Source organism: Scyliorhinus canicula, chromosome 2, assembly GCF_902713615.1.
Source record: "Scyliorhinus canicula chromosome 2, sScyCan1.1, whole genome shotgun sequence".
Lineage (NCBI taxonomy): Eukaryota > Metazoa > Chordata > Chondrichthyes > Carcharhiniformes > Scyliorhinidae > Scyliorhinus > Scyliorhinus canicula.
Genome location: NC_052147.1, coordinates 139012099 through 139029390, shown reverse-complemented (window position 1 = coordinate 139029390; position 17292 = coordinate 139012099). Strand labels below are relative to the sequence as shown.

Genomic DNA, 17292 nt, shown 5'->3' with positions numbered 1-17292 from the left:
GTGGAGTCTTCCTGTGCTCTCTGTGTGGCGTCGTCTTCGTCTTGGGTATTGCTGTCATCTAATGTATCGACGAGCTGCCATGGCACCATGGTGTTGGATTCATCCACCATGAGTAGATTCGTGTTGAGCTTTGCAACGGTGTCGCTGATGCTGTGATCAGCATGTCCAAATAACTCCTCCATGTCTGAGTAGTATTCTTTGATACCCATTTCATCTTGGTTGGCTTCTTCTACCACGAGTTGATTCGTGTTGAACTTTGCGACCGTGTCGCTGATGCTGTGATAAGCATATCCGACTGACTCAGCTGTGTCTGAGTAGTATTCTCCGAAAACCAAATCATCCTGGTTGGATTCTTCTACCACGAGTTGATTCGTGTTGAACTTTGCGACCGTGTCGCTGATGCTGTGATAAGCATATCCGACTGACTCAGCCATGTCTGAGTAGTATTCTTCGAAAACCAAAGCATTTTGGTTGGATTCATCTACCACGAGTTGGTTCGTGTTGTACTTTGCGACCGTGTCGCTGATGCTGTGATAAGCATATCCGACTGACCCAGTCAGGTCTGAGAGGTAATCGTCGAAAAACAAATCATCTTTTGTTGTTTCGGAATTCTTTTTGTTCGCTTCACTGTGTGTGGTGAAGGCAGCTTTTTCCAAGGTTTTGTGCAAGTTGTTTTTCACTGTTGGTTTAAGTTCAGGCGTTTTTCTGTGTTCTGAGGCAAGAAAATTTGGTTTTACCACTTTAAGTGTCTTGGTTTCAATTTTCGGGCATTTCCCTTTTAAGTGGGCGTGGTCAGGATTCTCAGACGTCATGACGTCACGCGTAGGAACGACTTGCACATGTGCAAATCGGCTTTCTTTCCTTGTGCGGTTCGGTGTCCATTGCGCATGCGCGGCTTGCGCATGCGCATGACGGTCCGCGACGAAGACTTTTTTTGACTGCGCATGCGCGGCTTGCGCATGCGCATAACGATCGGCGCCGCGATCTTTTGTAAACTGCGCATGCGCGACTTCCGGTTCCGGCGCATTCGCGACTTCCGGTTCCGGCGCATGCGCGACTTCCGGTTCCGGCGCATGCGCAGACGCGATTTGTAGTTCTTTGCTTACCAGAGACTGCAAAATGTGCTCCGACGCCATTTTATCGCGGATTTCAGCGTTTTTTCTTTCTAAAAGTTGTAAGTTACCTTTTCTTTCCGATCTGGACTGGATTTCAGCGTTTTGGCTTTGTGAAAAATTCATGTTATTTCTTCTTTTTGATCTGTACTGTGCATTCGCGATTTCCTGATCTTTTTGTGATTTTTTAAGTCTTGCATCACTCAGTCTCTGTGCAGGTTGGACTGTGAGCATGCCTTGCTGTTCAAATTTCTCACAGTACTCTTCAAATTTGTTTAGTAACGTTTGTAAGCTGTTCCTGTCTTCACCTTTTGAGTGTTTAAATCCATTATACACTTTCCTATTGACAGGCCCTTCGATGAGAATTGCTATTTTAATTTTGTCTGAGGCTTCTGCAACATCATTAGCTATGAGATAAAAATCGAACATTTGTTTAAACCTTTTCCAGACATTTCTTACATTACCAGTCGTGTCCAGCTGAGGTGGGTATCCATGCCACATCCTCGAATTAGCGATGTCTTCCCCAGTCAAATGTCCAGTAGGAGATTTCCATGCCATTTTGTGCTTTCTGTATCTGCAGCTGAGTTGTCCTGTCGTAAGCGTCCTGAAATCACTGCTGGTACCATGTGTTGTTCCTCGTGTCTTAATAAAGCTCGCAGTCTCAAGTGTGGAGAAGATGCTTTATTGTGGGTTCGTTCAGTTTCCAGAGCTCGACCTAGAACTACCTTCCAGTGCTAACTACCAGCTTTGCTTGCTGTGTGTCCTGCTTACCAGCCCCCCTGCTGTGAAGAGTGTCCCCTCACTTCCTGTCCTGATCTATTTATATGGCTCTCCCGTGCTCCCTCTAGTGGTCGCTCAGTTGTGTTGCATCTGGTTAACTTGTGATCACCACAGGAGTCAGAAGGTTGGAGTTTCAAATCCTACTCCCAAAGATCTGAGCATAAAGTCCAGGCTGAAATTCGCAGTGCCAGTACGGAGGGAGTGCTGCACCATTAGAGGTACCACAGATGTCAAAGTGGGTGTATGCAAATGTTCCTATGGCAATATCTTCAAGAGCAGCAGGGGAGTTCTCCCAGAGTCCTGATCGATATATTGATCCCGCAACCAACATCACTTCAAACAGTTGATCGCATTGCTGTTTGTGGGAGTTTGCTATGAGCAGATTGGCAGCTATGGCCCCTTACACGATAAATACACTACAAACTACTTCATTGGCTGTAAACTGCTTTCAGACATTGAGAGTGTGAAAGGCATTACATAAAATCTTTCTTTTCAATAAATATGGATAGCACACTTAAGTTAACACCACCTTGCTCAATTTGCATCAAGTTCACACTGACAATGTGGCTTTGAATTCTCGCAAGGTCCAAAATGGCCCCCAGCGGTTTTGTTGCCGTAAACAGGAAAAAAAGGTCTAGCCAATGGCTTTCCTTCTTTAACTTGCCTCTCTGGAGATTATCTGGGCCGTCGGAACGTCGCAAACATCAGACAGGGCGATGAAGTCGCCAAATGAGGACATCCTGTCGGCACCTGCAGGGCAAAGGGTACAGGTTGGGTAGGTTCCCATGGCAACCCCGGTTCAAACAGCTACCTATCTAGTCACGACCGGAGCAGGCGGTGCCTTGCCTGTTTGGCAAATTACAAGGTGCCTGAACCATTGGAGATCAGCAGAACATTCTGGATACCCAAGGGGAAACGGAGCAAATTATATTCATCGACTACAGCTTTATAGTCCACTCCTCTTAATTCAAACAAATTAGTAATTAAAGTTTTTGGAGCAGAAATCACTCTATCGCTGTGGCTGAACTCTGTTGGACAGGCAAAATAAGTTAAAGCAGCTTCTGGAAAGTTGGCCTTTATCTCAAAGGGTGTTCAAGTGTAAAGAAGTGGAATTTATGTAATCATTATGAAGATCTTTTCCAAATCCAGGTAGTTCAGTACTCATACACCAAATGATACCAAACCAAAAAGATTTAATTATGAGAAAAAGCTGCCAAGGCCAAGCTTTATATTCCCTAGTGTAGAAGATTAATGTGAAAAGTATTTTTGAGCAGCCTATCTCCCCCCCCCCAGATGAGGCCATCAAGACAAAAGGGAGAAAAAACAGGGGTACAAAGTTAAAACTAGAGCTAGACCATTGCTGGGATGATGTCAGGAAGCACTTCTTCACAACAAAAGAGAACAGAAACTGGAATTCTATACCCAAGAAGCAGTGGAGGCTGAGGGAAGTGAATTGAAAATTTAAAGACAAGACTGCATTCAGGGTGGCACAACGACACAGTAATTAGCACTGCTGCCGAGCGTCAGGGACCCATCCATTCCGGCCTTGGGTGGCTGTGCGGAGTTTGCACTTTCTCCCCACGTATGAGTGGGTTTCCTCCCACAATCCAAAGGAAGAGCAGGTTAGGTGGATTGGCAGGCTAAATTGCTCCTTAATGTTCAAAGGTGTGCAGGTTAGGCGTGGTTATGTGGTTATAGGGATAGGGTGGGGAGTGGCCTAGGTTGGCTGCTCTTTCAATGGGTGGGTGCAGACTCGATGGGCTGAATGGCCTCCTTAGGCATTGTAGGGATTCTATTCTATGATTGGTAGATTTTTTTCTTGTCAAGTCGAGTTTTGGTTATATTAAAGAACATGGGACACTCCATCCTGACGTGGAACTATAATCGCCGTTCCTTCACTGTCGCTGCGTCAAAATCCAGGAACTCCCTCCCTCCCAGACCGGTGGGTGCACCCACAAGACACGGGCTGCAGCAGATCAAGGAGGTAGCTCAGTGCCACATTCCCAAGGCCAACTACGGATGGGCAACAAATGCCGACTTGGTGGGTGACACCTGAATCCCAGGAGCGAATTTAAAAAAGACCAAATTGAGTACATGGAGTTGATCCACCATGAACTGACCAAAAGGCAGGGGAACAGGGCTAGAGGGGCCGAATGGTCGCTTGTTCCTATCTTGTACAGATGCTTTGTATTTTTCATCAATTTTGCCCGTTACCACTGGCTTCCCCTCATTGTCATTTAATAATATAATAATAATAATAATTGCTTTTTGTCACAAGTAGGCTTCAATGAAGTTACTGTGAAAAGCCCCTAGTCACCACATTCCGGCGCCTGTTCAGGGAGGCCGGTACGGGAATTGAACCCGCGCTGCTGGCATTGTTCTGCGTTACAAGCCAGCTGTTTAGCCCACTGTGCTAAACCGGCCCCAAATAAAAACCATTTGTTTTTAAACCCAGTGTATGGGAGTAAATGCTGATACTAACCTCTCGCTCTGGCATACGCTGTAGCCAATGGGCTGAGATTGCTGTACTTGTCATGCACCATACAGACCTTGGCTTCTTCCTCAGTCAGGGGCACTCCAACAGCAGCACCTAGTGGCAAAACATTGACATGGCAATATCAAAGACACCAACTCCATTAAAATTCTCTCAAATCATTAATGATTGCAAACGGACAACAAAAAAAGGCACAGGAATCAAAAACATTTAGATTTAACTCTCTATCCTCCAACACATCTAGATATAAATAATTTGCTTCTGTAGAAGGACAAAGTTGCGCAAGTGTGCATTCGCCATCATTGCCTCCCAGTTCTCATTTGACCACCTTTAAAGTTAAGGGAATGTTTTTTTCCCCCACCTTTCATTCAAAACGTTCACGACTCAACATATCCACTTACAGCAGTTTTCCAATTAGATTTTAACCAACCAGAGGATTATCAAATTTTGGGAGGGAGAAAAGGGACTATTACATGAAAAAAAAATTTAGAGTACCCAATTATTTTTTCCAATTGAGGGGCAATTTTTAGCGTGGCCAATCCACCTATCCTGCACATCTTTTGGGTTGTGGGGGTGAAACCCACGCAGACACGGGGAGAGTGTGCAAACTCCACACAGACAGTGACCCAGGGCCGGGATTCGAGCCCGGGTCCTCAGCGCCGTAGGCAGCAATGCTAACCACTGTGCCAAAGGGACTATTACATTGAACTGACCGCAGTGAAGTGAGGTGCAGTGTAACAGAACACACCATAACAACGTGGTCCAGGTCTTTAAAGGGACAGAGAGCTTCTTGTGGGACACACTATAGTCACATATTTTCCTTCACCCCTCTAGATGAAAACATTCCGCCCTGCAACTCGTCAGGAAGAGTGAGGAGGTGGTGGTAAGCCTGCCGCTTAGCCAACGAGGGGACGTAGAGTCCATCTCCTTAACCAATGAGGTTTAGGGACTGGGAAAGAAACACAGAGACAACAGTGAAGAAAACAAGTTGAATTTGAGTCAAGTACAGACAGAGAAATAGAGAGAGGGAAAGACTGAATGAAGAGGGAAAACTAGTCAAAACGAAAAAAAGTAACAAAAAAAAAAGAACTTACACCCGGAGGAATGAGTTTAAACTGTTCCCTTTCTGGGCCAGAGATGTTGATCGTCATTGCTGTTAATTCTGAGAATTATAAGCCCCAACTTTCTGCAGCCATTTTAATGGGCAAATCCATCAAGACTGAAAAACATTAACAGGGTGGCTGGGGACAGGACACTGTACACGTGAAGCAAATAACAAAGTGCTCTAAATCCACCAGCACGTTCTGGAGATTCATAATTCAGCACATCACTTCACCCCCTGAATTTACTGGTCGGTACTCTGTGCACTGTTAACAACTCATTTTTCCAGCAAGATGTGGTCCTTTTCATTTTTAAAAAAATGTTGAGTGCGATACAAAGTCCGTGATTCATATCAGAACTGATATTCAACAGCTGGTCGAGTTCAGATTTCATGCGGGGTGCCTTGTTACACAGGACCCGGCCATTACAATCCTTACCGGCAGGGCTGACGTGCTTGAAGGAAGTGGCAGCAGGGAGACACAACGCCTGTTTCAGCTCTCTCACAAGTTGCCAGGCATTTAAAGCATCGCACAAATTGATGAAGCCGGGCGATCCATTCAGGACTGTCAGACGAGAGAGAAAGAAAAGAGCGAGGATTAAGAGTAAGCAATAAATTATCGTGCCTGATACATTTCAAGCCGTCAGCCGGGCTTCAATTGATATCAGGAGGTTGGGGGTTCAAGTCTCAATCTCAAGACTTAAAAAAGGACGTAATCAAAGTTGACACTCCTGCACATTGCTATCACCACTATGGGAGGCGTCGCCTTTTGGATGAGACACTAAACTGAGGACCCACCTGTCCAACCTCATGGTGGTGGAAGATTCCCCTCTGACACAAGCTTAAGAAATAGCAGGGAAGTTTTCCCTGGAGTCTTGCCAATATCAATCCCTCAGCCAAGGTCAGAAAACCTGGTCATTACCACAACACTCTGTGGGATCTTCCTGTGCGCAGACCAGCTGCCACTTAACCTACATTACATGGAATTTACAGTGCAGGAGGCCATTCGGTCCATCGAGTCTGCACCAGCTCTTGGAAAGAGCACCCTACCAAAGGTCAACACCGCCACCCTATCCCCATAACCCAGTAACCCCACCCAACACTAAGGGCACTTTATCATGGCCAATCCACCTAACCTGCACATCTTTGGACTGTGGGAGGAAACCGGAGCACCCGGAGGAAACCCACGCACACACGGGGAGGACGTGCAGACTCCGCACAGACAGTGACCCAAGCCGGAATCAAACCTGGGACCCTGGAGCTGTGAAGCAGTTGTGCTATCCACAATTCTACCGTGCTGCCCTAACAGCGATGCACACCCGAGAAGTGCTGCGCTGGCTGCAAAAACCATTGGGATGTCCGAGGTGCTATCTAAATGCAAGTCATTCTTAAAGTGACTGCACGTCGGTTCTCAACTGCTGAGTGCTCTTCAACGTCCTACATATCACCCCCTCCCAAACAATCACCCCCTCCCAAACAAAGCTTACCTTGGATCGGGAGCTGAGGCCTTTGCGTGTAGATCTGTGCTGGAGTCTGGTGCGGATTCATCCCATATCTCAGGGTGAGCTGAGATTTTCCCTGGCCACATTCCTTCCGGAAATAGTCGGAAATCGCCTCATCGTACTGGGATGTCTGAGTGAAGGCCTTGGGGAAGGTGAGAAACAAAATAAATAAATCACTTTTCCCTGCTGCAGTGAGTCCAGTTAAAGCATGTCAGAATACACGCTCCATAGAGCAAGCGTTAATCCAAAAGTCCAATTATGTTCTTTGCGACAAAAACTAAGAGCTGACAACACACACTGGGATCGCTGTGTCAAAAAGGTGAGATAAAGGCAAGTCATTAAACGATACCAAATTCGGGCTTTAATTTATGGTCATAGGGAAGGGAATAAGATAGGCAATCTGTCCAGTACCAGATGTGCTTGTGGCCAACTGAGCTTGCGTCTGAGTTCCAACAGGAACGTCTGTTGCTGTTATTTATACAGACTTCCAGAAGATACCAGGATTCTTGTAAAAGACCTTCACAGTGGTTTGTTGTCAATACTTCAAAATTAACATGGCCCCTTCCTCCATCAAAAAGGTAACAAGGCAATATTATAATATGTATATAATTATTAAAATACACATCTTATAGATCAAACATCACATAAATGTGAAAATCTGTGTTTTAATACATTTTTTAAAATGTTATTACTTCACTTATTTTTGTAGGTTCCAGCCAAGCTCTCCATATTCACAGTACAATAAGGTTTAGTTAAGCACATTTCATTCTGCTTCCTGACCCAGGGGGTCCACAGGTAATCCACAGAGTAGAATCCCTACAGTGCAGGAGGCCATTCAGCCCATCGAATCTCCACTGAGCCTTCGAAAAAGCACTCTATCGAGGCCTCTCCTATAACAGTACAGCACAGAACAGGCCCTTCGGCCCTCGATGTTGTGCCGCGCAATGATGACCCTACTTAAACCCACGTAACCCGTATCCCAACAATCCCCCCATTAACCTTACACTACGGGCAATTTAGAACGGCCAATCCACCTAACCCTCCTACCCTAGCCCTGTAAAACCCACAGACACAGGGACAACGTGCAAACACAACGTCACAGCGCCTCCCCCGCACACCGTCACAGCGTCTCCCACTCACACCGTCACAGCGCCTCCCACTCACACCGTCACAGCGCCTCCCACTCACACCGTCACAGCGCCTCCCACTCACACCGTCACAGCGCCTCCCACTCACACCGTCACAGCGCCTCCCACACACACCGTCACAGCGCCTCCCACTCACACCGTCACAGCGCCTCCCACACACACCGCCACAGCGCCTCCCACTCACACCGCCACAGCGCCTCCCACACACACCGCCTCCCACTCACACCGTCACAGCGCCTCCCACTCACACCGTCACAGCGCCTCCCACTCACACCGTCACAGCGCCTCCCACTCACACCGTCACAGCGCCTCCCACTCACACCGTCACAGCGCCTCCCACTCACACCGTCACAGCGCCTCCCACTCACACCGTCACAGCGCCTCCCACTCACACCGTCACAGCGCCTCCCACGCACACCGTCACAGCGCCTCCCACTCACACCGTCACAGCGCCTCCCACGCACACCGTCACAGCGCCTCCCACCCACACCGTCACAGCGCCTCCCCATCACACCGTCACAGCGCCTCCCCCGCACACCGTCACAGCGCCTCCCCCGCACACCGTCACAGCGCCTCCCCACTCACACCGTCACAGCGCCTCCCCGCACACCGTACAGCGCCTCCCACGCACACCGTCACAGCGCCTCCCACTCACACCGTCACAGCGCCTCCCACGCACACCGTCACAGCGCCTCCCACTCACACCGTCACAGCGCCTCCCCCGCACACCGGCACAGCGCCTCCCACTCACACCGTAGCAGGCTCCTCCCCTCACACCGTCACAGCGCCTCCCCGCACACCGTCACAGCGCCTCCCCCCCGCACCACCGTCACAGCGCCTCCCCGCACACCGTCACAGCGCCTCCCCCGCACACCGTCACACGGCCTCCCCCGCACACCGTCACAGCGCCTCCCCCGCACACCGTCACAGCGCCTCCCCCGCACACCGTCACAGCGCCTCCCCTCACACCGTCACAGCGCCTCCCCCGCACACCGTCACAGCGCCTCCCACTCACACCGTCACAGCGCCTCCCCCTCACACCGTCACAGCGCCTCCCCCGCACACCGTCACAGCGCCTCCCCCGCACACCGTCACAGCGCCTCCCCCGCACACCGTCACAGCGCCTCCCCCGCACACCGTCACAGCGCCTCCCCCGCACACCGTCACAGCGCCTCCCCCGCACACCGTCACAGCGCCTCCCCCGCACACCGTCACAGCGCCTCCCCCGCACACCGTCACAGCGCCTCCCCCGCACACCGTCACAGCGCCTCCCCCTCACACCGTCACAGCGCCTCCCCCGCACACCGTCACAGCGCCTCCCCACACACCGTCACAGCGCCTCCCACTCACACCGTCACAGCGCCTCCCCCGCACACCGTCACAGCGCCTCCCCCGCACACCGTCACAGCGCCTCCCATTCACACCGTCACAGCTCCTCCCCCGCACACCGTCACGGCGCCACCCCCGCACACCGTCACGGCTCCTCCCCCGCACACCGTCACAGCGCCTCCCATTCACACCGTCACAGCGCCTCCCCCGCACACCGTCACAGCGCCTCCCCCGCACACCGTCACAGCGCCTCCCCCGCACACCGTCACAGCGCCTCCCACTCATACCGCCTCCCCTGCACACCGTCACAGCGTCTCCTACTCACACCGCCTCCCCCGCACACGTCACAGCGCCTCCCCCGCACACCGTCACAGCGCCTCCCCCGCACACCGTCACAGCGCCTCCCCCGCACACCGTCACAGCGCCTCCCCCGCACACCGTCACAGCGCCTCCCCCGCACACCGTCACAGCGCCTCCCCCGCACACCGTCACAGCGCCTCCCCCGCACACCGTCACAGCGCCTCCCCCGCACACCGTCACAGCGCCTCCCCCGCACACCGTCACAGCGCCTCCCACACACACCGCCTCCCACACACACCGTCACAGCGCCTCCCACACACACCGCCTCCCACACACACCGTCACAGCGTCTCCCACTCACACCGCCTCCCACTCACACCGTCACAGCGCCTCCGCCGCACACCGTCACAGCGCCTCCCACACACACCGTGACAGCGTCTCCCACTCACACCGTCACAGCGTCTCCCACTCACACCGCCTCCCACTCACACCGTCACAGCGCCTCCCACACACACCGCCTCCCACACACACCGTCACAGCGTCTCCCACTCACACCGCCTCCCACTCACACCGTCACAGCGCCTCCCACACACACCGCCTCCCACACACACCGTCACAGCACCTCCCACTCACACCGTCACAGCGCCTCCCACACACACCGCCTCCCACACACACCGTCACAGCACCTCCCACTCACACCGTCACAGCGCCTCCCACACACACCGCCTCCCACACACACCGTCACAGCACCTCCCACTCACACCGTCACAGCGCCTCCCACACACACCGCCACAGGGCCTCCCACACACACACCGTCACAGCGCCTCCCACTCACACCGTCACAGCGCCTCCCACTCACACCGTCACAGCGCCTCCCACTCACACCGTCACAGCGCCTCCCACTCACACGTCACAGCGCCTCCACTCACACCGTCACAGCGCCTCCCACTCACACCGTCACAGCGCCTCCCACTACACCGTCACAGCGTCTCCCACTCACACCGTCACAGCGCCTCCCACTCACACCGTCACAGCGCCTCCCACTCACACCCGTCACAGCGCCTCCCACTCACACCGTCACAGCGCCTCCCCCGCACACCGTCACAGCGCCTCCCACTCACACCGTCACAGCGCCTCCCACTCACACCGTCACAGCGCCTCCCACTCACACCGTCACAGCGCCTCCCATTCACTCCGTCACAGCGCCTCCCACTCACACCGTCACAGCGCCTCCCACTCACACCGTCACAGCGCCTCCCAGTCACTCCGTCACAGCGCCTCCCACACACACCGTCACAGCGCCTCCCACTCACACCGTCACAGCGCCTCCCACTCACACCGCCACAGCGCCTCCCACGCACACCGTCACAGCGCCTCCCCCGCACACCGTCACAGCGCCTCCCCCGCACACCGTCACAGCGCCTCCCCCGCACACCGTCACAGCGCCTCCCCCGCACACCGTCACAGCGCCTCCCACTCACACCGTCACAGCGCCTCCCCCGCACACCGTCACAGCGCCTCCCACTCACACCGTCACAGCGCCTCCCACTCACACCGTCACAGCGCCTCCCACACACACCGTCACAGCGCCTCCCACTCACACCGTCACAGCGCCTCCCCCGCACACCGTCACAGCGCCTCCCACTCACACCGTCACAGCGCCTCCCCCGCACACCGTCACAGCGCCTCCCACTCACACCGTCACAGCGCCTCCCCCGCACACCGTCACAGCGCCTCCCACTCACACCGTCACAGCGCCTCCCCCGCACACCGTCACAGCGCCTCCCACTCACACCGCCTCCCACTCACACCGTCACAGCGCCTCCCACTCACAACCGTCACAGCGCCTCCCACTCACACCGTCACAGCGCCTCCCACTCACACCGTCACAGCGCCTCCATCACACCGTCACAGCGCTCCCACGCACCACGTCACAGCGCCTCCCCCGCACACCGTCACAGCGCCTCCCCCGCACACCGTCACAGCGCCTCCACCGCACACCGTCACAGCGCCTCCCCCGCACACCGTCCACAGCGCCTCCCCACGACACCGCCTACAGCGCCTCCCACACACACCGTCACAGCGCCTCCCACACACACCGTCACAGCGCCTCCCCCGCACACCGTCACAGCGCCTCCCCCGCACACCGTCACAGCGCCTCCCACTCACACCGTCACAGCGCCTCCCACTCACACCGTCACAGCGCCTCCCCCGCACACCGTCACAGCGCCTCCCACACACACCGCCTCCCACACACACCGTCACAGCGCCTCCCCCGCACACCGCCTCCCACACACACCGGCACAGCGCCTCCCCCGCACACCGTCACAGTGCCTCCCACACACACCGCCTCCCACACACACCGTCACAGCGCCTCCCACACACACCGTCACAGTGCCTCCCACACACACCGCCTCCCACACACACCGTCACAGCGCCTCCCACACACACCGCCTCCCACACACACCGTCACAGCGCCTCCCACACACACCGTCACAGCGCCTCCCCGCACACCGTCACAGCGCCTCCCCCGCACACCGTCACAGCGCCTCCCCCGCACACCGTCACAGCGCCTCCCCCGCACACCGTCACAGCGCCTCCCCCGCACACCGTCACAGCGCCTCCCCCGCACACCGGCACAGCGCCTCCACCGCACACCGTCACAGCGCCTCCCCCGCACACCGTCACAGCGCCTCCCCCGCACACCGCCACAGCGCCTCCCCCACACACCGTCACAGCGCCTCCCACTCACACCGTCACAGCGCCTCCCCCGCACACCGTCACAGCGCCTCCCCCGCACACCGTCACAGCGCCTCCCACTCACACCGTCACAGCGCCTCCCACTCACACCGTCACAGCGCCCTCCCACACACACCGGCACAGCGCCTCCCCCGCACACCGTCACAGTGCCTCCCCACACACACCGTCACAGCGCCTCCCACACACACCGCCACAGCGCCTCCCACACACACCGCCTCCCACACACACCGTCACACCGCCTCCCACACACACCGTCACAGAGTCTCCCACTCACAGCGCCTCCCCCGCACACCGTCACAGCGCCTCCCACGCACACCGTCACAGCGCCTCCCCCGCTCACCGTCACAGCGCCTCCCCCGCACACCGTCACAGCGCCTCCCCCGCACACCGTCACAGCGCCTCCCCCGCACACCGTCACAGCGCCTCCCCCCGCACACCGTCACAGCGCCTCCCCCGCACACCGTCACAGCGCCTCCCCGCACACCGTCACAGCGCCTCCCCGCACACCGTCACAGCGCCTCCCCCGCACACCGTCACAGCGCCTCCCCCGCACACCGTCACAGCGCCTCCCACTCACACCGCCTCCCCCGCACACCGTCACAGCGTCTCCCACTCACACCGCCTCCCCCGCACACCGTCACAGCGCCTCCCCCACACACCGCCTCCCCGCACACCGTCACACCGCCTCCCACACCGTCACACCGCCTCCCACGCACACCGCCACACCGCCTCCCACGCACACCGCCACACCGCCTCCCACGCACACCGCCACAGCGCCTCCCCCACACACCGCCTCCCCCACACACCGCCTCCCCCACACACCGCCTCCACACACCGCCTCCCCACACACCGCCTCCCCCACACACCGCCTCCCCCACACACCGCCTCCCCCACACACCGCCTCCCCCACACACCGCCTCCCCCACACACCGCCTCCCCCACACACCGCCTCCCCACACACCGCCTCCCCCACACCGCCTCCCCCACACACCCTCCCCCACACACCGCCTCCCCCACACCGCCTCCCCCACACACCCCCCCCCACACACGCCTCCCCCACACACCCCCCCCCCACACACCCCTCCCCCACACACGCCTCCCCCACACACCGCCTCCCCCACACACCGCCTCCCCCACACACCGCCTCCCCAACACCGCCTCCCCCACACACCGCCTCCCCCACACACCGCCTCCCCACACACCGCCTCCCCCACACACCGCCTCCCCCACACACCGCCTCCCCCCACACCGCCTCCCCCACACACAGCCTCCCCCACACACCGCCTCCCCCACACACCGCCTCCCCCACACACCGCCTCCCCCACACACCGCCTCCCCCACACACCGCCTCCCCCACACACCGCCTCCCCCACACACCGCCTCCCCCACACACCGCCTCCCCCACACACCGCCCCCCCCACACACCGCCTCCCCCACACACCGCCTCCCCCACACACCGCCTCACCACACACCGCCTCCCCCCACACACCGCCTCCCCCACACACCGCCTCCCCCACACACCGCCTCCCCCCACACACCGCCTCCCCCACACACCGCCTCCCCCACACACCGCCTCCCCCACACACCCCCCCCCCCCCCCACCGCCTCCCCCACACACCGCCTCCCCCACACACCGCCTCCCCACACACCGCCTCCCACACACACCGCCTCCCACACACACCGCCTCCCACACACACCGCCTCCCACACACACCGCCTCCCACACACACCGCCTCCCACACACACCGCCTCCCACACACACCGCCTCCCACACACACCGCCTCCCACACACACCGCCTCCCACACACACCGCCTCCCACACACACCGCCCCCACACACACCGCCTCCCACACACACCGCCTCCCACACACCGCCTCCCACACACACCGCCTCCCACACACACCGCCTCCCACACACCGCCTCCCACACACACCGCCTCCCCCACACACCGCCTCCCCCACACACCGCCTCCCACACACACCGCCTCCCACACACACCGCCTCCCACACACACCGCCTCCCACACACACCGCCTCCCACACACACCGCCACAGCGCCTCCCACACACACCGTCACAGCGCCTCCCACACACACCGCCACAGCGCCTCCCACTCACACCGTCACAGCGCCTCCCACTCACACCGCCTCCCACACACACCGCCTCCCACACACACCGCCTCCCACACACACCGCCACAGCGCCTCCCACACACACCGTCACAGCGCCTCCCACACACACCGCCACAGCGCCTCCCACACACACCGTCACAGCGCCTCCCACTCACACCGCCTCCCACACACACCGTCACAGCGCCTCCCACACACACCGCCTCCCACTCACACCGTCACAGCGTCTCCCACTCACACCGCCTCCCACTCACACCGTCACAGCGCCTCCCACTCACACAGTCACAGCGCCTCCCACTCACACCGTCACAGCGCCTCCCCCGCACACCGTCACAGCGCCTCCCACTCACACCGTCACAGCGCCTCCCCCGCACACCGTCACAGCGCCTCCCCCGCACACCGTCACAGCGCCTCCCCCGCACACCGTCACAGCGCCTCCCCCGCACACCGTCACAGCGCCTCCCCGCACACCGTCACAGCGCCTCCCACTCACACCGTCACAGCGCCTCCCACGCACACCGTCACAGCGCCTCCCACTCACACCGTCACAGCGCCTCCCACTCACACCGTCACAGCGCCTCCCCCTCACACCGTCACAGCGCCTCCCCCGCACACCGTCACAGCGCCTCCCCCGCACACCGTCACAGCGCCCCCCCCGCACACCGTCACAGCGCCTCCCCCGCACACCGTCACAGCGCCTCCCCCGCACACCGTCACAGCGCCTCCCCCGCACACCGTCACAGCGCCTCCCCCGCACACCGTCACAGCGCCTCCCCCGCACACCGTCACAGCGCCTCCCACTCACACCGTCACAGCGCCTCCCCCGCACACCGTCACAGCGCCTCCCCCGCACACCGTCACAGCGCCTCCCCCGCACACCGTCACAGCGCCTCCCCCACACCGTCACAGCGCCTCCCCCGCACACCGTCACAGCGCCTCCCCCGCACACCGTCACAGCGCCTCCCCCGCACACCGTCACAGCGCCTCCCCCGCACACCGTCACAGCGCCTCCCCCGCACACCGTCACAGCGCCTCCCCCGCACACCGTCACAGCGCCTCCCACGCACACCGTCACAGCGCCTCCCACACACACCGTCACAGCGCCTCCCACACACACCGTCACAGCGTCTCCCACTCACACCGCCTCCCACTCACACCGTCACAGCGCCTCCCACTCACACCGTCACAGCGCCTCCCACTCACACCGTCACAGCGCCTCCCACTCACACCGTCACAGCGCCTCCCACTCACACCGTCACAGCGCCTCCCACTCACACCGTCACAGCGCCTCCCACTCACACCGTCACAGCGCCTCCCACTCACACCGTCACAGCGCCTCCCACTCACACCGTCACAGCGCCTCCCACTCACACCGTCACAGCGCCTCCCACTCACACCGCCTCCCCCGCACACCGTCACAGCGCCTCCCACTCACACCGTCACAGCGCCTCCCACTCACACCGCCTTCCACACACACCGTCACAGCGCCTCCCACTCACACCGCCTTCCACACACACCGTCACAGCGCCTCCCACTCACACCGCCTTCCACACACACCGTCACAGCGTCTCCCACTCACACCGCCTCCCACTCACAGCGCCTCCCACACACACCGTCACAGCGCCTCCCACACACACCGTCACAGCGTCTCCCACTCACACCGTCACAGTCAATAGGAAATTGTTGAGTGGCAGGAGACAGAGAGGAGGGTTAATGGTACTCCAATTAGCAGAACATGAATTATGAGGGCAGCACGGTGGCCTAGTGGTTAGCACAACCGCCTCACGGCGCTGAGGTCCCAGGTTCGATCCCGGCTCTGGGTCACTGTCTGTGTGGAGTTTGCACATTCTCCCCGTGTCTGCGTGGGTTTCGCCCCCACAACCCAAAAATGTGCAGAGTAGATGGATTGGCCACGCTAAATTGCCCCTTAATTGGAAAAAATAATTGGGTAATCTAAATTTATAAAAAAAAACATGAATTATGTAGCGATATGAGTCGAGGCCTCACTGCATTTTTCAATGACTTGGATGATGGGTTAGGAAGCCACAAATCCGAACATGGCTATTACACAAAGATGGATAATACTGTGGCAAATGGATTTCAATGTGGGCAATATGAGGTGATTCACCTTGGATCTTATAATGGATGGAATAGAGGTATTTGTAGATGGTGCAAAAATACCATCAATGATGGTCCAAAGATACCAATGGTCCGTGTGCACAGATCAATAAAATGCAGTGAAAAAAATCTAGTGGAATGCTGGCCTTAACACAGAGAAGGCGAGTCTGGTAAATACTGTGAGCAGCTCTGGGCACACCTCAGGAAGCATTCATTGACCTTGGGAGACAGTGCACGTAGATTGGGCAGAACGCTTACTGGACTCCCAAGATTCGTTTGGATGAACGTAGCAAATGTATGGTCACTAAATTTGCCAATGACACCAGAAGGTTCAAGAAAGTAAGCTGTCAAGAGAAGCAGAGAGTCTGAAAAGGGACCCGCAGCCAACTTAAGTGAGTGCTGGGCAGAAAACCTTTTTTTTTTGTTATAAATTTAGAGTACCCAATTCATTGTTTTCCAATTAAGAGGCAATTTAGTGTGGCCAATCCACCTACTCTGCACATCTTTGGGTTGTGGGGCGAAACCCA

At 57.5% G+C, this 17292-nt stretch overlaps 1 protein-coding gene across 1 annotated transcript in view; it reads right to left on the bottom strand.

The window, feature by feature from the left end:
* The window catches only part of atic (5-aminoimidazole-4-carboxamide ribonucleotide formyltransferase/IMP cyclohydrolase), a 52159-nt gene that overhangs the window by 15275 nt on the left and 19592 nt on the right, over window positions 1-17292 (bottom strand). The window contains exons 7-10 of the mRNA XM_038787079.1: window positions 6973-7129; window positions 5925-6050; window positions 4375-4482; window positions 2557-2642 (exon numbers count right to left, since the gene is read on the bottom strand). Coding sequence (XP_038643007.1) covers window positions 2557-2642; window positions 4375-4482; window positions 5925-6050; window positions 6973-7129 — 477 coding nt within the window. The remainder of the gene's footprint in view (window positions 1-2556; window positions 2643-4374; window positions 4483-5924; window positions 6051-6972; window positions 7130-17292) is intronic.